Raw genomic sequence first — 22,812 nt, 5'->3', positions numbered from 1 at the left:
GTTTGGTAATGTAGCAGCCATTTCTTAAACTTCCTTTAAAATAATGTGATTATTGCTAGTTCCTTTTCTGGGTCTCTCCCACTCCCTCTCCCCCCCCTCCCCCTCCGCCCTCCCTCTCTCCCTCCCCCTCTCTCTCCACTCCCCCTTCTCTCTGTCTCTTATATCATAGTCTATAGAACCTCATTATGATAGAATATTAGATGAATAGGAAAAGAAAAGGAACGAATGTATTTTTCTCCCCAACTGAGTTTAACTGAGCAAGAGTGAACCCCAGCTTCCATGCTGTTCTTTGTTTGGAAGAAAAGCTTATGTTTTGCCCACTCACTGGTTGGCGTGGGGCTATCCTGAAGCCTACCCCCTCCCATTAGGATCTTTGGGTGACTCAGGGCATTGTTTTGAGTCAATAGTATTCGATTGAAACTTTGTGACTAAAGCTTTCTTCATTTCTGCAACATTTTGAATGTGTCACGCCTTGTATTTTGTTTTTTTAATAGATCAGCTAGAGATTAGTGTGTGAGGGGACACAGAGACACAGACCCGTTTGCACACGCGCATGCGTGTTCACTTCAGTACGAAGGACTCTATGTCCTCGGAATGAGGACCTTTGTACTTTATAAGTAAAGACAGCTTCTGACTAAGGTGAAGTGTATCCAGAGCTCCAGAGAGGAGAAGACAGTCATGGAAAGGAACTCCGTTTGCTTTTCTTTGTTTCTCCCACCCCTCAGTTGCTAAGTGTGTCCTTTCAGTCATTGCTGTCTCATGATGACAACTCCTTGTATTTCCCACAGATCCTCAAAGAAATCAGTGCTGGAGAGCCTCCTTCCTAAATGGTTCAGGACGCTGCCTATGTTCTATCTTTTCTGTGGCTTCTAGAACCTGTGTCCTTATCCTTTATGGACTTTGCCAGCCTTTGTAGGGCCACAGTGGCTTATGTCTGTCATCATATGTCACATCCCCTCTGGTGTTCACAGAGTTCTTTCCTCCTTAGTCAGGCTTTCCTGAACTGGAAATCACATTCCTTGCTTTTCTGCTTAGCTGACATTCATTCTTTTATCTCAGATGAAGCATAGATTCCTGAGAGGAGGCCATTTCTGACTCCTCAGACTAGATAGATGAGGACTCTTGTCTACACCTGTTACAGCAGGAAGGACTCCCCTTGTCAACCTTGAGGCCCACTGTGTGATGGTCTACATTGTTCCAGAGTGTGCCTTGTGCTTGCAGTGTCTGGTGTTTGGCAAAGTCGCAGCTGTAGGCTCTGTTAGCTGAGCAAAGGAGAGAGATGGTGTTACCATTCTTCATGTTTATTGATAAATACAGTGCAGTAGAATCATGAAAAGGGATGGCTTTTGACAGGGTACCACTTTCCTTATTCTCATTAAGGATTCTAGGTGCATTTATGAGAGCCTTCTGAAGACCAACACAGTGACTGTGGGACAAGTTTGTGACAACATGGTAGAATTTAATAGTTTTCATCAGTGATAGGATGATTCTAATTTCTAGCTGACATCTCTGACATCCTAATCCATATAGATGACTATATATCTGCTTGTGTGCCTTTGTAGGAATCTCTAGTTCTTCCGTTTTAAATCATCTCTGCTCCAAAGTTTCTTCCCCACCCCATGTAGTTTTCTTCCTCCCTTCTAGGTAATCACCTGGGCTTAAGCAAAACTGTGTGGCTTTCTAGTTCCACTCTCTCTCAGCATTCCACCCACTCAGCCATTGTAGACAACTTTCCCTCCACTGGGGTCTTGTTTTTTTACACCTGCTACTAAGGCCTTTCTTGTCAGCGTTGAGGAAAACAGCCCTAGAAAACTGAAACACGGTACAGCGTCAAGTCTTATCAAAGGAAGAACTTTATATAAGAGGCAATAGTAACTACAAAAACAAAGACTATGAACATAAAGTAGATAGTTGTAAACCAAGAACAAGAAAGCATGAGAAAAAAAACCAACTAGAAACCCTGTAAATGAAACATTGCAAATAGGTAATAAAGTATAAGGTATAGTATACCAAACATTTAAAAGAATAAAACACATAAAGTGATTTAGCTAAAGAGAGAATTGGTTGAAAAGGATAAAAGTAGGATTCATCCAAAAGATAGTCTTTAAAAAGGGATGAAAATTATTAATGTCAGGGTCTACTGGCAAAGTCCCAACTTACGATCAGTGGTCGATTCTACATATCGTGAGAGAATGAATGAATGGAACAGAAGCAATATTTAAAGAAAATCTACCTAATATTTTATTCCTTTAGTGTTGAGGAAAATTTGATCATGAGAAAGAAGAGGATTTCGGTGACTGGATGACTCAAGGCTTTCTCATCAGGAAACTTGGGGACATAGTTCTCTGTCCAAAAAATGAAAAATTAAAAGGCTCAAGCAGGGGGATGAGGTATTGCTTTGTACTTTCAGATGGTCCCAATGCCACTGCCCCAGCCGAGCCTTTAACAAGGATGGCAAAACAATCAGGAGATCTTTCTCCTTCAGTGATGGCAGTTTCATTGCCATGGCCCCTTAACAATGTCCCTTCTCAGCAGTTGTGCCCCAGGCTTGGCCTTGTCCAGTGACTGCATCTTTCAGCTTTCCCTTGGATTTTTACTGGCCTCTCCACCTCCAGCAAATGTGCTGTTGTTTGAGAATACAATCCAATTATGCCCCCTTTCCCATTTAAAAACCTGGGATGCACCAAGCTTTCAAGAGTTTCTGTATATGACCTAGGTGCTTCTGCTTCTAGCTTACCTTTTCAACCTCTTGTATTCTTGTGATGGTGGCAACTCTTCCATATTCATCACAGGAGTCCATTTAGCTATTTCTTTTTATTTGTTGTATTGTCAGCCAGACATGCTGAGGATCTTCCCATGCTACCTGTTCTTGCTCCTCTCTGTCTATAGGCAGAATAAAGAGAAAAGTTTGAGGTGTTTCCTTAAGGCAAATTGACAGAATTGGGACCCAACACTACAATATGAAGGATAGGGAAGATGGAATATTCATTGCAGATCTGTATTTTGACAGGCTACAAGGAGACAAGTGCAAATTGAAATTTGAGAGTGTGGAGGTAACAGTTGAGTTTGAGCTTATGCGTGAATACACACACACACACACACACACACACACATTTGAAGCAGCCTGAGAGAAGGAAGGACCGTGGTGCAGCTGGCTTGGAGGTGATGACTTAAGTATTTAAAGCAAAACGGAAGCTGGAGTGGTGAAGCTGATGTAAAGAGTTCTAGAGTTGGACTAGAGAGATGGCTCAGTGGTTAAGAGCACTGACCTCTCTTCCAGAGGTCCTAAGTTCAATTCCCAGAAACAACATGGTGGTTCACAACCATCTGTAATGGGATCTGATGCCCTCTTCTGGTGTGTCTGAAGAAAGCTATAGCATACTCATATAAAATAAATAAAAATAAATAAATAAATAAATAAATCTTAAAATAAAAAAAAGAGTTTTTCAGTTAATATTGAGTTTTTATCATGATTCCTGTGGATAATGTGTGAGGAAGGATTACCCACTATTCTCCTGGACACGCTATAAGATTATAAATCATGTAACATTTATCACCAAGATTAAGCACCAAGGTACCCAGAGTCATAGTGTTCTTCCATTCTGATGGTGTCACCAGTGTAGCATGGCTTTGAGCGTCTTCCTTACACAGCCTCATACAGTTTTCTCAGTAGTATAGTAGGCTTAGTAATATCCTCTAATATGAGAATGTGATATGATAGCTGCCACTGTTGCTAAATATTACAGTACTGGTCATGTGAGGATAGACAGTAAAAGTCTTATTAATACTTTGTTGAAGGCAAAGAAATATAGAGACTGTGTGCCCATTGTTTGCATATGTTAGATTTTCTTTGCACAGCCTCTTTTAATATTCTTCAAGCCTGCACTTCTGCCTTGGGTTGTCACCCTCACATTAATAGAACATTTGTTTCAGATTATGAAGCCCAAGGCTTCTTCAGTGCCTGCTGGCAGACGTCTCAGCAAATCCATTGCAATTAAGACAGAATAAATTGGCATAGTATGTGCACTCACAAAAATGTATTTTGTGTAGTGTATGAGAGACCAGTCAGAGCATGGCAACTTGTTCTTAAAATTACCACCACTATTAGTTCACTCCCATACTCTTTGGACTGCCAGGTGCTAAGTAGTTTTGTGTCAGCTTGATACAAGTTAATCTTATCTGGGAAAAGATTAAGAAAAAATAAGAAAATGCTTCTATAAGATGGATAGGACCTGCCCACTGTGGGTCATGCCACCCCTGGGGGAGGATCTTGGGTTCTGTAAGAAAGTAGGCTGAGCAAGCTTGGGGGATCAATCCAGTAAGCAGCACCCTCCATGGCCTCTGCTTCCACTCCTGCCTCCAGGTTCCTGCCCTTCTTGAGTTTCTAACTTGACTTCATGCCAACTAAACCCTTTCTTCCCCAAGATGCTTTAGCCATGATATTTCATCACAACAATAGAAACCTTAACTTGAGACAAGTGCCATCTCTCACTTCCACCTTCTTTGCAGTTGACAAAGCTTTCACTGATATTTACAAAAGGTTTATTTATTTATAGTGTTCTGCCTGCATGTATGTCTGCAGGCCAGAAGAGGGCACCAGATTTCATTATAGGTAGTTATGAGCCACCATGTGGTTGCTGGGAATTGAACTCAGGAGCAGCCAGTGCTCTTAACCTTTGAGCTGTTTCTCCAGCCCTTGGCAAGTCTTTCTCAATTCTGTTTGAACTGACCCTGGATCCTTTTTTGCCAGGAGAATTTATGTGGCTTATTTGCATCTAGTCTCTTAGTCCAGTCACTTTCCAGTTATCATGGTAGACAGTCATATTTTGTCATTCTGGCTTCTTATGTTCAAAGTGTGCTTATAAATATGTTTAAGTTTTAGTATATGATCTTGACACACGTAAGTGGATTATTTGACATGGAGGCAGGTAAGCATACCACAAGACCTGAATCGATTTACAGTGTGAAAAGAGCATTTGATGGTAAGGGTGGGGCAGAGAGAAACAGGCTACTATTGAGGCCAGAGTCATCCTGAAGCAGTTCTTAGAAAGCTTGGTGTTGAAGAAAGTTGAGATTGGGTTAGGAAGTAAGAAATTGGTTCTTGTTGTCAGAGACAATGAAATGTAGCAAATATGGGTATGAGTAAAATACAACAGTAAGCAGTTGGAAGAAGGCTCAGGAGATCATACAAGGCATGGGGACTTCTGTGCTGTGATTCAGTTTTCTTTAAAAAAATGAAATTTCTCTTTCATTTGAGTAGGGAAAACCTCAGCTTTTAGAGAATGTATTGGAGCCTTTAAAAGAGATAACTTTATCATTAACCCACTAATGTGTTGGGGATAATTACCTAGTCTTTGCTTATCTTCATAGGCCAGTGTGGTTTTTTTTTTTTTTTTTTTTTTTTGAAAAAAATTACACTTTATGTTGGTAAAAAATATTTTGTTAGTTTATGAATCTTGAAACAAGTACCATATAATAAATCGATTTTCAAGTAAATCATCATTTTTCCAGAAATAGGCAGGTTTTGTCATCTTTTTTTTGATACTCTGGAGTCTTGTTTTGGTGACTCACATTGCAACTGTTGTCAAAATACTTATTTTGCAAGAAGTAGCTATATTTGCCTCTTGGAAGTGTGATTCTTGTTGTTTTCTTTCAGATCAGTTCAGTTTTTGTTATGAGGACAGCCAATGTACATACACACCGCTCTCAGAACATACCACATACCTCCATACTAACCCTGTGGCTCAGTGTGGAGCAATCACAAGATCTTTGGAGAACAATAAAGCTAACAGAGTAACTGGTGTCACTGACCCAGTGTCGGGGCACCCTGGGAACTAGATGGGCCATTGTACATTAAAGTTTCTCCAAGTCATATTGTGCAAGTTACAGTCAACATTCGAATGCTTTCTCTGTGGTACCCTGACATTTGGAAGCTGGGTTTCTTTTCTTTCTGGGCCAACATTACGCATAACTGCTGTGCAGAATCTGTTCAATGAGTTTCCATCTATAAAGCAAAGGAAAATCCCCAGCTCTATGCAGTACTGCTTCAAAGTGTCAGAATAAAGCGGCTGCCAGATTCTTTTAAAGCACTGTAGAAAGGATTAAGAATCTAGGACCAAAAACTTGAGACCTTTATGGAAATAGTTTTCCAATTAAGGGGCAGTGAGTTAACGGCTCTGTGGGAAGGTCTGATTTATGGGACTAGAGGTTGCTTTGCCCTCTTGCTGTGTCTCTCCTCAGCTGCCTGTCTGCACTTCAGGAATAGTCAGAGACCATGGACAAGAGAAGTTACATTCTTCAGGATTCATAAATTGCATACTGTGTGAAGGCCTGTGCACTTGGGAACTGCCAGAGGGTCTGAGGCTACTATCTTAAAAGTAAATAGGCTCTCTTTGGTTAAATAAGTAAAATACCTTTAAGAATAAAGATCGGGATGAATTATCACAGGCTATAGTCACATTAGAGCAGGAGGAAGGATTGAATATATGGGAATTTATTTAATTTCTTTAATAGGGGTTTTAAAAGTAAGTATCAGTGAATGTCTAAACAGGGAGATTACATTGAATGGACCCATGTGTAGGTAACATTTCCATATCTTAGTATGTGCCACATGCCCTTCCAAGGATCTTACCTCATGGTCTCAATTTTATGATGCTATTGTGTGTAAGTGTTAGCTTTTAGTATGATTTTTGGAAGAGTAAACCCACACCGAGAAGAGAGGCAATGTACCTAACTTTACAAAACTGGGGCTGCAGAAGATAGGATGCTGGCTCTGGATATTTTTCTGAAGCTGCTCAGAAGGTCCTAACAGAGAGGGTTGGGGAACTAAGAGGTAACCACAATCCCAAGTGAATCAGGGGTCCTTTCCCTTAATCTCATCCCCGAGCTTGTTTTTCTGTCATAAAACTATTCTGAATAAACATACGTCTGATGGAGTTGACTGTGGTTTTACAGAGATACTTGTACATAGGGCATCCTTGATCCTAAACTGTGGCTGGCACATTTAGAGAACTGCAGCCCACACTGCCCTGTCACTGACAGGTGTGTGGGTACATCAGCTGGGCTGCTGCCAGCTGCAGCAGGCAGGTGGCAAGGCAAAAACGTGGACAGCAACAGATTGGAAAGCTTGAAGGTGAACAAGGGGCTGCGTAAAGTCCCCAAGCCAGGAGTGTTGGTTGGCAGTCAGGAACAGGTGGCCGAGTAGCCAGGAGCAGCCAGGATCATTCTATGCTGGACTGGGAGGATCTCTGATGAGTGATAACAGCTGAGGGGTCTCCTGGGAAAGAGCCTCCTGGCAGGCTGGCCTGGCTTCCTCCTAAATAAGCAGCCTGCACAGGTCTCTCCTGCCTTAAAGGGGACATATGCCCTGAGTTGGCAGAGTGGTCTTTTTTTTTTTCCAGACAAAAGGAGAAAAGCTTGTTTGTAACGAGGAAGGTTCCATTTTAAAGATCTCTGTAGAGCCATGGATCTGCACAGGGGTTACTTTCAAAACCAAACCTTAGAAGAAGCATCAGGAAAAGAGATGAGGATTCTGAATAGCTATGATACTGCATTTTTCTAAAGGAAGTGGAAGAGGTAGAGAGGAAGAGGAGAGGGAGAACCAGCACTCACGTGTCAAGAGCAATGCCAGAGATGCAGGATAGAGATGAAATGGGGACATTGCAGGATTCTAGCTTATGTTATAACAAGTGGATAGAAATCTTTTTGTGGAGTATTTGCTTTCTATACTTACCTACTTGGATCAGGTAAATGAAATTAAAGAATTATTTTGGAGACTAAAAGATAAAATGAGAAGAGTAAGGTGTTACCTTCTACTGGTGGTGTAACTAAGTGGCAGGGCACTTGCCTAGCACATGCAAGGTTCTAGGTTCAAATCCCAACATAAAAGACCTAGACCTAGTTCAAATTCTCAGCACATACAGGGAGAAAGAAGAAATAGTTCCCAAGATGGAAAAGAAAAATAAGTTTTTAACTGTATGTATTAGTACATGATGTCCTGCCAATCAGGGCATCATATACTATGGGAATGCATAGTTCATTTAACAGATGAGTTTGTCTTGCAAAGATTAAACAGTTCAGCTCACATGGCTAAAAGAAAAGGAGAAAGGGTTGTGGCTCGGGCTGCTGTGCATACAGAAATGTGGCCATGGTAGGATAGTCCAGTTGTTCTGAAATGCAGGCCTGCTCTTCTGACCTTGGCCCACTGCATAGTTGAGGAAGGTACTTTTAACTTCCAAAGCAAAAAACTTCAGAAATTTAGGTTTTTGTATACATTATAGAACCATACATAAGCAGTTGAAATACTTTTTGTTGCTGCTGTTGTTTTTTGTTTGTTTGTTTGTTTGTTTTTCAGGACAAGGTCTCTCTCTCTCTCTCTCTCTCTCTCTCTCTCTCTCTCTCTCTGTGTGTGTGTGTGTGTGTGTGTGTGTGTGTGTGTGTATCTCTGGCTGTCCTGATACTCACTCTGTAGACCAGGCCAGCCTTGAACTCAGAAATCTGCCTGCCTCTGCCTCCCAAGTGCTGGGATTAAAGGCGTGTGCCAACACTACCCGGCAATACTTTACTTTCAACATGTGAATTCTAATGATTTCCAATGGAGTCTAAAACTGATTTTGATTTTTTTGTGTGTCTTTGGCATTACATTTTAGACCTAATGTTATTTGTTTTTAGGCCTTTTCTCTCAGTGAATTTTCTAGTTAGCTTTAATTGTAAATTTAACATAGCCCATAGTCACCCAAGAGGAAAGCCACAGGCGAGGAACTATCTGGGTTAGATGGGCCTATGTGCATGTCTGTGTGGCTTGTCTTGATTAGTAGTTGATAAGGGAGTGCACATCTTGTTGGTACCATTCTTAGCCAGGTGACCCTGGACTGTCTAAGAAAGCAAGTTCATAAGCCTATGTATGTATAAGGCAGCAAACAGAATCCCTTCATGGTTCCTGCCTCCAAGTTCCTTTCTCGTGTGTCTTTCCTGATGTCTCTTGATATGGACTGAGACCTGAGAGTGTGAGCAAAGCCTCTTTCCTCCTCAAGTTGACTTTGGCTGTAGTATTTTATCATGGCAACAGTAAGGGACCTAGGACAGTGAATCTTAGGAAGTCCTGGATGGATGTGAGCCTCAGGCCACTGTATTCCCAATCTTGAAGAACTAGACAAAGACAGAAAGCACAAAGATGTACTTGTGGAGCGTCTTAGACAAGTTATCTTATTCTTAGCTAGAATCTAAGAGGAGACTCGAGGTTTCTATTAAATGGAAACCCATAACCCATTGGCAAAGATGGTGATTGGCTTATAATTCACTGGTCAGCCAGCCAACTAGCTGATGCCAAGCTCAAGGTTTATACAGGAAATGAGAAAACTATAATACCAACCCTGTGCTTTCCAGTTTGGTATCTTATGCTGACTTGTGAGTAACTTGGCTTGCCTGTTGGGTATTGCTTACTGAAGGCGCTGGATCATGGCCTGTGTCTCTTTTATCATCTGCAGAGTTATCCTCATCAGCTGACTGGCTCCAAGCCATGCATGCATAGCAGTTCTCCTGAGACTGAATTTGTACAGAGTAATGACAGCTCTAGTGTGTCTATGAGCTTATGGCCAGCAGCTGCTAAGAGCCACCCAGCAGTGGAATATGTTGTTAGAACTGGGAAGCCAGTCTATTATCCCAGTCTCTCTTTCATAATGGTTTGCGTTTTTACTTACTTATACATTCTTCTTTCTTAAGTCATTTCTTACTTACTTGACTAGTGATTTTAGAAGTAACCCAAGGTGTAGTTTAAGCAGACAGATATTCTATGGGCACAGTTTTGGCTTTTAAAGAATTATTTATTTTATGTATATAAGCACACTGTTTCTGTCTTCAGATACACTAGAAGAGGGCCTCCGATCCCATTATAGATGACTGTGAGCCACCATATGGTTGCCAGGAGTTGAACTCAGGACCTCTGGAAGAGCAGCCAGTGCTTTTAACTACTAAGCTATCTCTCCAGCCCCAGTTTTGGTTTTTAAAGGACAGTTAGTCTTACGGGTTTCCATTTGATAGAAACATTGAGTCTCATTTTAGATTCTACTAGTGCCTACATACTGTGATACTAATACTGAGAGTGGAGAATGGAGGAGTTGCTGATGAACTAAGATTCCCTTTTCTCAAGGGACAAGAAGAAATGACAATATGCAAAGTACTCAGGTGTGAGTCATCTTCTGTTCCAGGTGAAGAGAGAGAATAATTATGTCTTTCTGGGGAGATCAGGGACAGGGACATGTACTTGGAGAAGGTGGCTTTGACACGGATGATAAATAATTGGTACGATCTCAGTTGTTAGAGGTAGAACAAAGAGAAAGGGGACATTTCAACACAGCATATGACACTGAAAATGTGGATCTAGCACATTTATTTTAACCATCCACAAAACTCTGAAGCAATTGTTATTTGCACAGAGTAGAATTTCTTGACAGCAGACTCTGGAAGGCCTTACATCTTAAACTAAGGGATGTGTACATTTCATAGGTAATAGTGATCACCGAAAATTCAAGGAAGATATTAGAAGTAAAATCTGAGAGAAAAGTTGAATTTTGTTTAATTACGGTTGACATGGTGATTAGACAATGAAGACTAGATATGTAGAGACCTACTTGCTGGGGACTTGGGTGACACCCAAGAACTAAGTGGTAGGCACAACTTGAAAACAAAAAAGTTGTGGTGGTGATAACGACACAATGAGGACATGAGATATGCCTAGAAGACCTGCCAAAAGCAAGGATATAGAGTGTAGGAACTCACAGGCAGTAAGTCGGAGTTGACTTGGTCACGCACACAGTGAGGATGAAGGGCCACAGAAAGTTTGTGCCATGACAGAGTGAGGAGTCATAGTGGGTGGGGTTCCATTGAGAGGGTGAAGGGTCACAGTGGGTGGGTGCCTCCGTGATGGTGAAGGGTCATAGTCGACTGGTAACACATTGAGGTGAAGTGTCATGTAAGATAGCAGCTAAAGTGAGAGTGAAGGGTTATTGTGAGTCAGGTACCATAATGAGGTGAAGGACCACAGAAGGTGGGGTACTAAAGTGAAGGTGAAGAAGGGTCATAGTGTCCTGGGTACCACAGTAAGGACAAAGGGTCACAGAAGGCAAGGCGCCACAGAGAAGGTGAACGGTGGGAGAGGGAGAGGTGCTGCGATGAGAATAATAGAGGATCATAGTGGGTGTTGTGCCACAGGGATGAGGGTGCAGGGTTACCGTGGGTGGGGTGCCAAAGCGAGGGTAAAGGGTCAGAGTGGTTGAGGCACTGTAAGGAGAGTGAAAGGTCACAGAAGGTTGTGTGCCACAGTAACAGTGAGGGGTCATGGCAGGGTAGAACAGGGAGGATGCGAGGCGCTACACTCACCTAGATGCAGAGCTGGCTAAGGATTCCACAGTGAAGCCATCTTGCTCGTCGTCACACTGAAGCAGTGTTTTTATGGTCTGTGCAACTGAATTTTGAGAGAGACTTTAGCAGCAGAGCTATGCCCTTGGAATTGTTGAAGTCAGTGATCGCTATGAGGGTTGACTGGTAAGAGCAGGGAAACTAGAACCGAATTTTAGACTTGCGAGGCCTGTGGTAAAGGGAGGAAGGAGATATTTCTTGGAAGTTATTGAAAAGGTATATAGCACGGATTGTGTGGAAAGGAGGTCACAAAGGAAGGACCAGAAACAATGTCAAGTGAAGCTGGCAGGAGAAGGAAGGTGTGAAGTGCTCTAGGTCATCGGATTAAGGGTTGATTAGAGCAGCTAGGAGAAGGGTCAGAAAGTGGGCCATGGGGCCAGCCCTAGCCTTATGTAACTGTCATTTTAATTGGCTGAGATCATGTTCCGCTCACTAGCCCCAGTCTTATGTAACAGTCATTTTAATTGGCTGAGATGCATGTTCAATGTTCAGCTCACCATTGTTCCTTTCCCTCACCTGAGGCTGAGAGTTTTTGTTTAATCTTTCTGTATTGAGTTTGTAAGCTTTTTGCAGCTCCATGGTCTTTATTCTTTTCATATATCTAACTTCAGAATGTTCCAGATATAATAGTATCCCAGTGATGTCTGTTCTGAATCTATGGATCAGAATGAACTTAAAACCCAAGCCATTGTCTGAGTCCTGGATTTAGAGGTTCGTCTTGGTTCAGAGCAGGGGCTTTGGAAACCTTGTCCTTTTGCAGCAGTCATCCTCTTCTGGCTTGATTTAAGACTGAAGCCTGGCCTCACGGAAGCCTGGCTTCACAGAAGCCTGGCCGTGTTACCTGTGTCTTGTTTTTGAGGGCACAAGATTTGGGAGGATGGGACCCGTCCTTACACCCCCATATCTTGACGGTGTCTGCCAACTAGAAATACAAAGTTGTTATCTTATTGAAATGAGGTTCTGTTTGGTTGATATGTCTTGTTTTTATTTTGGGGATGGTCTTACTGTGTATCTCAAGCTCATCTTGAGTGACTCTGGCTGTTTCTCAAGATCTTGGTTTTCCTGGACATTATGTTAAGTGAAATAAATTAGATTCAAAAAAGCCAAATATAAGTTTTAAATTATATGAGGACATTAGAATAATTTCTTTCTATCCAATTGGTTTATATGTTTGGAAATGCTCAATTAACAAAATACCCACATAATTAGAATTGTTAACCCAATTGACTAACCTAGATATGAATAACTAGTTGAGACTTCTAAAGACCTGCGGACATCTCCAGCCATCTCCTCTCCTTTACCTGAATAATTTCAAGTTAAGCATTAAATAGCATTTACCAGAGCCTACAAAGTAGTATCTGCACATTACAGATAAAGATGGCTAATGGGGACAGGGGTACGTTTGAATAGGAGGGACTAATTCAGGTGTGTGCTAGGTATTGAACCCAGAGCTTCACCCATCCATGGTGAAGATATGAGATACCACTAAGCCACGCCCTAGTGCAGGAAAAATAATCTATGCCTAGTGTTTTGAAGGACAGTAGAATAACTTCAAAAATAATCACCTGAAAAAATTGAAACAGTTAGTAAAAACAATTTTGAGTATTTCAGGCACACAGAAATGCTGCAGGTCTAAGAAAGTAGCTGTGTTCTTACCCTAAGCTAATTTCTATACACTGTGTAACCTTTATTGAAATGCCATGCTCTACCCCATAAATGTGTACAGGTGCCATGTATCAATTCTAATGTATCTAAGTAACTAAACAAAAGGTAAACTTAAAGGAAAAATATTTTCCCACCCACTCTATGCATAGCTGCAGAAGCAGACATTGCTTTGTGTCCACAGAGTGGGAGATGGAGGTGAAGTTCTTGGGAGTCCTGCACATCAAGCTCACCCTTCAGGGAGCTACTGAAGCCTAAGAGGGCTGCAGGAGGAGATGGAGACAGGCAGCCTCTTGCTCAAGGCCAAGGATGAGCCTTGTCAGCAGCACTGCAGGGCAAAGAGTCTTTTGCTCTTTTAAAATAATTACTATTCAGTTATAACAATTTAGTTTTTATAACAGCCTTTAGGGGTGGGTAGCAGCTTCCTTCATTTACAGATCAGCTAGGGATGTTTAGAAAATTGCAGTTTACACTGCAGACACAGTAAGCTCAGTTTCTGAGCTTGCCAGCCGGAGTCACATTTTCTATCACCCTGATCTCTCTTCAGAGACACAGGAGCACTAGCTTTTTTAATGGGTGCCCTTGGCAGCCTCTTACTGCTCTGTGACTTGCCTTCTTCTGTTCCCTATGTCTGTCCCTTGTCTGGGATTTGTTTTGGTTGACACACCCCTCTCATCCCTCTTTTCTTGCTGACAGGCAGTGTCTGCTCCTATCTCCTCACTGCCCTCCTTCTGTTTGGGGGAGGCAGAGAGCACAGCTGTGCCAGTTAGAGCAAGAGCACAGCTGTGGCCAGCCACCTGTTGGTCGCTTTTCTCTGGTGGCTCAAGCTGCAGAATAAGTGGCATTTACTAGGGCCACAGTTGGGTGTAAACTCTACATACCTGTGAGAACACTTGCTTATCTCCCCCAGTTCCATCTGCTACATGTTCTCATAAAAACATCATGGATCAGGGGTTGCAGAAGTAGCTCAGTAGTTAAAATCTCCTACTTTTAAGAGGACTTGAGTTTTGTTTTCAGCACTCATATTGGGTAGCTCTTAATCAGTTGTAACTCCAGTTCCACGGGTTAAGGTCTCCTCTGTTGCTGCTCTCTGCCCCTTTCCCTCTGTCTCTCTGTCTCTCTGTCTCTCTGTCTCTCTGTCTCTCTGTCTCTCTCTGTCTCTGTCTCTGTCTCTCTCTCTCTCTCTCTCTCTCTCTCACACACACACACACACACACACACAGAATTAAAAAACAAGCCTTAAAAAAGTTCATGAACCGAAGCTTGTTTGCATAAAACCAACAGAAACCTTGCCTGATTCATGAATGGCTTGAGGAACTCTGGGTCCACCTTGACCTTGCAGGCTCCCATTTGATTTTAATAGGACAAACTTAAATATGATGATAATGCTAAATATGGAAACAAAGACCAAAATGGTAATGAATAATTAATAAATTTGATGGTAACACTTAGTAGTTTGTTACCTTGAGAAAATTAAGAGACTCATTGAAAGTCAAGAGTAGCAAATGTAAAATTTCCTTAGTTAAATGTTTTTATTAGTAGTTTCTCCTTTTTGTCTGTTTAAAATAATGAAATGAAACTAACCGTGTTTCCTTTTCCTTTTTTTTTTTTTTCAGAAAAAACCACTGTCTGCCATAATAAAGGAAGTCTGCGATGGGTAAGTGTAGCTTGGAGCTTGGCTGAGGCGCTCTAGTCTGTACATAAAAGGCATATAAAATACTTGCAGTAGAGTGGTGAACATTATTCATAGTACTATAAATAATGCTAACCATACATATGTTCCTAACTCACCGCTCAGTCTGCCCAGAGTCAGTCACAGTTCCTGTGTGCAAGTGACACCCTATTCTGCCTGTCTTAGCCCTTCTTCCTCCAAGAGCAGAGAGTGGAGTAGCTGAGGGTCCTGCACTGTAGACTAGCCTTCCTTTATTTTACGAAGCTGTGCTCCTTTTGGCCTTCTCAGCAGGGAACAATCTCAAGGTTCCTGGGGTTAAGCACACAGTCCATCCAAAGAAACTCAAAGGATTTCTAGGCCAGAGAAGATGTGGAGCCTCACAAGCCATGAGGCTTGCCCACTGTTCTGCCTGAGCTGACAATGCAAGGGGAAAACCTATTTCAAAGTTACATCAGATGGTTGAGCAGCACAGCAGAACTGGGACTCTGTTATATTCCTAATAAATTGCATAAAGCCCGGAATACTTAATTGGAGTGCTCCAATCCGTGCCAGGTATACCAAATGAGAGTTAGAATTCGGATACAACTGAAGACTGTTAAATGTAAAATGTACATTGTGCTTATGTCCTTTATTTTTATTCTCTTTGATTCAGTCTTTTAAAAAAAGGAAAGAATGTTGCATTTAATGTTATACCCACCTCTGGTGTCAGAGATGAAATGTTAAAAGCAGGACCCAGCCTAGTTAGTCTACTTGTGAGATGGCAGGTTTCATCTGGGTAGAGAGGGTGGGCTAATGACTTTTTGTCTTGGAAACTGCCTTGTAACTGTACAAGTTACAAGTACTGTACTGGGCCAAGTCTAATCCTAGATTGAATTCATCTTAACCCTATAAAACTACTGAAACAGAAATGACCACTTTCATGTTTCTGATTATTTATTCTTATGTTTTAAAGGTGGTCTCTTGCCAACCATGAATATTTTGCTCTGCAGCATGCTGATAGTTCAAACTTCTACATCACAGAAAAGGTAGGCCATAACCTGGGGCACTTACACTGAAGGGAAGTAAATCATGGCTACTTCTTCTGTTTAGGGCCAGTCAAAGTTTTGTGTCCTTACCTTATGTGGTAATAAGATCTATACAGCAAAACCTGCTACTTTAGTATCAAAAAATACTGTTAATAGCACATTCAAGAGTGAAGTTTATCCCAGCACTTGGGAAGCAGAGGTAGGTGGATCTCTGTGAGTTTGAGGCCTGTCTGGTCCACATAAAGAGGTCCAGGATAGGCAGGATTATGCACAGAGATTCTAACTCAAAGGGAAAAAAAAGAATGAAGTCCAAGTAGGTTTCTGAGTCTTGTTTAACCAACCACATTTGCTTTTTTTTTACATTTTGAACACACACACATACACACACACACACACACACACACACAGTTTATTTATTTGTGTGTAAGGGTATGGAGGTTAGAGAATAACTTTCAGGAGCTGGTTCTCTCTCTCTCTACCATAGGGATGTAGGAACCAAGCTCAAGTTGTCAGGCTTGGTGACAAGTGTCTTCACCTGCTGAGCTATCCTGCCCCTACAGCAAATATTTTATCTTTTACTTCTCTTTTGTTGGAGTTTTGTTTTTCTCTCTATTATTTTGTTTTTATTGAATGTACTTACCACAATGACAAAAAAATATTGTGAGATGTGATGTTATCTGGACACTGACTCTCTTCCATGGCTCTTAGGAACCTGCTTTCTTGCTGGGTCATTTTTACACTGTTTAATAAGTTTGGAATAGATATAGCAATATGTGAAGACTTTGTATGACTCTGAAAGAAAGAAAAAATATGTTAAAGTCCTCTGATCGGGAAAGGACAATTAGCATTTACTGATCTCCTGTTCTGTGCCCGAAGCTGGGTCACGGGAATTACCTGTGTTTGCTGGTCTTTTTCAGGACAAACTCCAATATAATAATATTGAATTTGGCTTACAAGTGAAAAGTGAGTCACTGAAGTCACATTGTTAGGCCACCATCTATTCTCTAGAGTTAAGAAGGAGCTTTAGATCTTTGTGCTTCTAGGATTCCATCTTTGGAAGTTTCTGAAATACTGTAGTGTCCCACTGAACTCTTGAGACGACTTACTGCAGTGTAAAAGAGCCAAGTGTCCTCATGAATGTGGGGCTGGGGGGAAGGAGGGAAGAAACCCCTTTTGTGGGGCTGGGGGGAAGGAGGGAAGTAAGGCCTGCCACCAGTGGTTTCCTGGCTGATGCTGAAACCAGTGAATACATGATGCTTTCGAGATGGAGAAGTGGGTGACCTCAGGCTCTGAAGTAAGGTAGGCTTCATTTGTCCCCGTCAGCAGTTTCTGGGATGACCTTAGGGATGTCATCATGAGTCAGATGGAAGTGGGAGGTGGAAATAGTGGTGTGCCCTGCTTGTGTTTCAGTTGCTGTCCCTGCAGACAGTGGTCATCTGTAGGTAGGAGCCCTGTACTTAGATACCTGGAACTGCCTTTAAAAATTGCCTTTTAGGGACACTGGGACTTTCAAGAGACAGCAAGTTTTCCTTTCATATTCCTGGCTGCAGATATCGAGGAAGCATGGACTAGATTTTCTGGCAGATGCTGATTGACTTTTAGTATATCCTTGGTTCCTTTAACTTAGTTCATAAATACTTAAGTTCCATTTGATTATTTTCTTAATATTTTTTGTGGCACCTATATAATTTGCATACTATTTTTTTGTGAGCTAAGGAAAGTATAAATAAATAAAAGTTGAATGTTGTTAGTTATGTTTTATCACTGTGGTTTCATTCATCAGCCATGGGCAGTGAAATTAATTCAGATGGTTGCAAAGCCTTTAACATAAGGTTACAACAGAGTAGCTCAGAGTGAATCTCCTGTGGTTTTGTGGAATATTTTTCTCATATACGCACATATCAAACATATAGATTGAACTGATTCTGCAATCTGTAATAAATAAGCCACTGTGTCACTGAGGCCTTGCCTTTGACTAATGTATGCTGACTTGTGTCTCCCAGTGGCTGACATATCCCTTGTCATCATTGGTTAAAGGCCTTAATTCATTGTTCATTGTCAGCTAAGAAAGATCCAAAGCTTAATCATCTCAGGGAGATGGGTGGGGTATGTGGCGATAGGGAGGGAGACTGCAGAGAAAAACATACACACACAGAGAGAGAGAGAGAGAGAGAGAGAGAGAGAGAGAGAGAGAGAGAGAGAGAGAGAGAGACAGAGAGACAGAGAGAGACAGAGACAGAGACAGAGAGACAGAGACAGAGACAGAGACAGAGAGACAGAGAACCTTTCATAAGGCAGTTTTTCAAATCTCAATGTCAGAGATTACACTGACCAGGTAAGGTTTGCATCTGGAAGTTTCCATTTAAGGAAACTTCCTGGGAATGTTTTTGGGAGTGTCTAGGAATTCTATTATAGTATAGCCAGGTATTTCTTAAAGAAGAAAGAGCCTTGGTACTTCAGAGACAGACAGGCCTTCTTTCTAAAGAGCCAGAACTGTATTCATGGGAGGTGATGCACTCTGACCTAAAGTAGTTACAAAGTTGTGTTGAGGAACATATGTAATTTCATTTCTTAGAATGAATTTTATAGCATCAGAAGAGATTTAATAGCATTTTTTTCTAGTTAAGAGTCATATACACCCAGAAAATTCAAACTGCTAAGAGTGAGGGTACTTTCATTATTTTTTGAGGCACTGTTATCAGTTTTGGAGGGGAATCTTGTTTGCCTAAGACATTTTTCCTATTGGGCTTCTAAGGGACTGCCCTCATCCATCTGCTGTCAGTTCTTCAGCACACAGTCACAAAGATCATCCTTTTACTAGGAGTTTAGAGAGTGAGAATACTCATCCTTCCAGTCATGGTCCTGTGTTTGTAAATAATGTGTCACAACCCTTCTCCTCCAGCTGGGTATGCCTGTGCAAGGCACAGAGCTAGACATGCAGTGTAGGAGACCACAGTGCGTCTTGAACCTTTTGGGGTCAAGCTTGGGCTATCTTCGGTCTGCATTAAAGTTCTTTAAATGAGTTCTCTCCAAAAATAGAGACCCTTTTCCGTTCTTAAAATAGCACAGTTAACATTCTCCTGATACTTACAACCCAGTGAATTGTTAGGTAATATCTGCATCACCATGGTAACCAGGGACTAATTTTTGAAGCTGTACATGACATTAGTTTCTGACTTTCATATACTATGAGATGGTTTTCCTCTCCTTGACAAGAATTACCTGTAATTTAAAAGGGAAATATTGTGTAGCCCTGGCCAAACATGGGAATACATGAGGCCGCTGAGAAATGCTTGAGTTTCTCCCAATCAATGATCTTCAGGAAGGAACCCCTCCTCTACTTACTTTTCTCATGTTAGCTGAACCCATTTTCTAAAACAGTTCTCCTTTGCTTATTGGGCCATTATCATGGGTTTCAGTGTAGTGGGTTAAGGACCGTTTTGTAGAAGTGTAGTTTGAAAAATTGTAGGGAATAGTAAGATGCATCTATTTGCAAGGTCAAACTCTGGCTCAGAAACATAAATTGCAGCATAGATGAGTGGTGTGTGTGTGTGTGTGTGCACATGGATGTGTGTGTGCAAGCATGCACTTGTGACTGTTTCACTGAAATTTCTCTTTTGAGTAGGAACAGTAGTGAGAACATGCTCATAGTTTTAGTGATCACTGATCACTGTCATTGTAATCTAATGAGGTAAGCATCTTAATTTTCATAGGGGAAGTGAGGCCAAGGGAAGTTACCAGACAGTTTGTGTAGCCCCACACACTAGAAGTGATCAAGCCCAGACTGGCCTTGGTAGGCCTGCTTCCAGGCTGTGGGAATGCCTTTATCCTGCTCTCTGAGCTCCTGAGTGTTGATGATAGCCTGTCTTTGCTGACGTGGCGATCCTGATTCCGTTTGCCTCAGGAGTCACAGGACAACAGGACCATCGTTAGCAGTGTCAGTATGTGACTTTCTTGTACTGGTGCATTAGGGGGGAATTTACATCAGGTGTACCCTCCATTAATTCATTAGAGAGTTACAGAACTTTTTCTCTGCCTTTGCTATAGATTATCTGACCATGTGGGTTAAGTACTGTGATTGTACTATTGGCATTTTTTTTTTCTTTTTGAGGGAAATGAGAAAATTGCCATGCTCTTTTTAATAAGTATGCAGAAAGAAGTGGGCCCTTCCAAACTGTAGACACGAGGAAGCATTATGAGTGATATGCTTTGATGAACTGAGGCCATATTAGCAGAATGGTATTTGCCCCCTCTCTGCTAAGACCAACTCAATTACATATGAAGTAGAGGGATCCAGTCACATACATTAATAAATCCTTTATCTTATTATCACAGATGGGATGAGCTTCATGCAGGTGCTCTCTGCAAAGCTTCCCCTGGAGCCTCTGGGAGGAAATGGGGCTATTTGTTTTAGCCTGTTTTTTTTTTTTTTTTTTTTATTTTTTATCCCCCTTCTCCTAAGTGCTCTGGTTTCTCTGTGCATGTTCTAGATTCCTGGCAGCTCTGTATGCTCTCTGGGACAGAGCATCCTGTCCTATGAGATTTCAGTGAAGTTTTCATTGTCACGGCTCGGTCATAAGTCATCAGAATAAAGCCAGTATCCAGCAAACACCAACACTCTGTGATAAGCAGAGAGGACCAAAGCTTCCGGTCCTCATTTTCATCTCAGGTTTCTTTTTCCTGTGTTTCACCCTTGTCCAAGGCCAGTCAGTCCCACCCTGTGACTGAAACCACCAAGTACTGCTTTCTGTGATTGATAGGTCAACAGCCTCCTCTAAGACACAGCTTTGAACTTGGGCAAACGGAAGCCCAGGGAGGTTATAAATTTCTGGCATTGGGAGCTTTTTCTGTAAGAATCAGGATTTTTATGATAAAGAGTAATTTTTGCTTCCTCAGCAAATTTTGTACCTCAATAAGGTGTGAACAGAGTGTGTTCACACCTGCAGAGCCGGGTAGCTCCTCCAGGCCTGGCTCTTAGTAAACGTGTGAGTGGGAACAAGGGCTCTTGGACCCCACTTTTTCCCGATGCTTAGCCCTTGTGTGTTTCCTGCTTCCAGGCATTTCTCTTCTTGGCCTCTTCTTTCCTTCTGACACCCCATATAGGTGTCTCCTCTGTAAAGCATATGCTGCAGAAATCTTTGCTTGCCTTGTGACCAAACAGGAAATTTGTTAACATTGCTTTTTAGAGGCCATGTTAGCTACTTAACTATCTATTTCCAGACTTTGTGAAGCACAGGACTCTGGTGGACATGGGAAATTCACCAGTGTGTTCTAGACACTGTGCTAAGTGCTAGGTTTGTGTACAGTGCCACAGTTCTAGTCTTCCCGATTCACCCCAGACATTCACCACAATCACTTGATTACAATGGCAGTAAATGACACAGGGGAAAAATGTGCCTGAACTTAATGAAGTCCTCAACAAGTGATATTTAAGTGAAAGTCTAAAGAAAACAGAGGGTACTGGTATGGACAACAGTAACGTGGCTCAGATTAGTAGCTGCTTGTCAACTCTCATGGCAAGGCCTTGGTAAGAGTATTGCCCTGCATTTGAGGCCAACTTGGTCCACATAGTGAGATCCTGTCTGAGATAAAACAAGCCAAACCTAATCAAATAATAAAATCACACAAACAAAACAGACCCAGATTATTTATTTGCAAAGAACAGGCAGAAAGAGCCAAGGCTAAGAGGCTAAATATGACTGGAAAATTTTGCATAAGCCACAACTTTTCAAGCCCTTTTAGGGTGTTGTGAGACTTTTTTTATTTTATATTTTATTTACATTTCAGATGACATCCCCTTTCCACATTTCCCCTCCCTAGAAAACCCCTGTCTCACGCCCCCCCCTTTTTTTTGCTTTTATACAATTTTTTAAAATGTTAATCAAAGGATTTATAAATTTGGTAATGCTCAATCAGAAGCGTAACCTAATACCCAACCTAGATATACCAACTACCTTTGACTGGTGGAGACATGTGAACATCTGCTTCCATGCCCCCTCTCTCTTTCTCTCCCTCATCACCTAGCTTCTCCTCTCCTTCATCTTCTCTCCTTACTCCATCTCTTCCTCTTAGTACTCCTTCCCACTTAGCTCCTCCTACAAATCACTCTTCCTGTTAAAGTAAAACTTTTCTCTCAAAATACAATTTAGAGCATACTTATTCCTAATTGTACCAGTGAGGTACAAGATAGTCCTAATACCCAGTCCATCATTTTGTTGACTAACTAGAACCTCTGTCATATCTCCTAACTAAAACACTTAGTTTTGATCCTGGCTTTTTTTTTTTTTTTCTTTTCTTTTTTCTTTTTGGCTTTAGAATGAATGTCAGCTGAAAACCATCTACTCAGATCTTTTCTCTCAAAGTAAATAGCCAGGATTAGCTATGAGACTATAGGTCTTCAACCCCGTCAGAAATCCAGAATGACTGAATTAACTGAAGTTATGGGAAGCACTAAACAAAGCTTCTAGAACTTAGCCAATTTATAGAGACTGCTGAACACCTGAAAAGCCCCCATACTACCGAACATTGGAGCATCAAATCTTCAGCCTTCTGGCCCAGAGTCATCTGACAGACTTTAGTGATGCAGGATTATTAAGGGCTGATTACTCTGTCTAGGCAGATAGAATCAGTCGACTATTCTGCATGTGTGTCCTTTTCTAGACAGTAATTTGTCTGTAAATGGAAAGAGGCAATTCTTGCCTAGTGGCTGTCACCACACAACTGGAGTAACTCCAAGGATGCTCAATTTCTTCTTAGAATCCATGACAGGAAGCTGTCAGGAGCAGACAGGTCTCTAATCAGAATGGATATTAATATATAAATATTTGTAGCGTCAATTCCATGGCCTTCTGATGTTTTGGAAACCAACTATCCATGTAAGGTAACCTGGACTGTTGTCTGTTAACTCCTCTCAGCTATTTCTAAATAAAATATGGGAAACACCCTAACAATAAACTCAAAGCCATGAATTTGCTATAGTCCCTTAACTCATAGGTTAATCGTCCCAAATCAGTTAAAAAAGTTAAAGAAGGACTGGGT

General features: G+C 41.5%; 1 protein-coding gene across 5 annotated transcripts in view; it reads left to right on the top strand.

The window, feature by feature from the left end:
• The window catches only part of Elmo1 (engulfment and cell motility 1), a 506,925-nt gene that overhangs the window by 103,423 nt on the left and 380,690 nt on the right, over positions 1-22,812 (top strand). For all 5 annotated transcript variants that reach the window (XM_076939323.1, XM_076939321.1, XM_034510333.2 and 2 more), the window contains exons 3-4: positions 14,694-14,734; positions 15,702-15,774. In XM_076939323.1, coding sequence (XP_076795438.1) covers positions 14,694-14,734; positions 15,702-15,774 — 114 coding nt within the window. The remainder of the gene's footprint in view (positions 1-14,693; positions 14,735-15,701; positions 15,775-22,812) is intronic.

The sequence above is a fragment of the Arvicanthis niloticus genome, chromosome 8 (assembly GCF_011762505.2).
Source record: "Arvicanthis niloticus isolate mArvNil1 chromosome 8, mArvNil1.pat.X, whole genome shotgun sequence".
In the NCBI taxonomy this organism is placed as follows: domain Eukaryota; kingdom Metazoa; phylum Chordata; class Mammalia; order Rodentia; family Muridae; genus Arvicanthis; species Arvicanthis niloticus.
The sequence above is the reverse complement of the archived record's forward strand: the minus strand, read 5'-3'. Positions and strand labels throughout refer to the sequence as shown.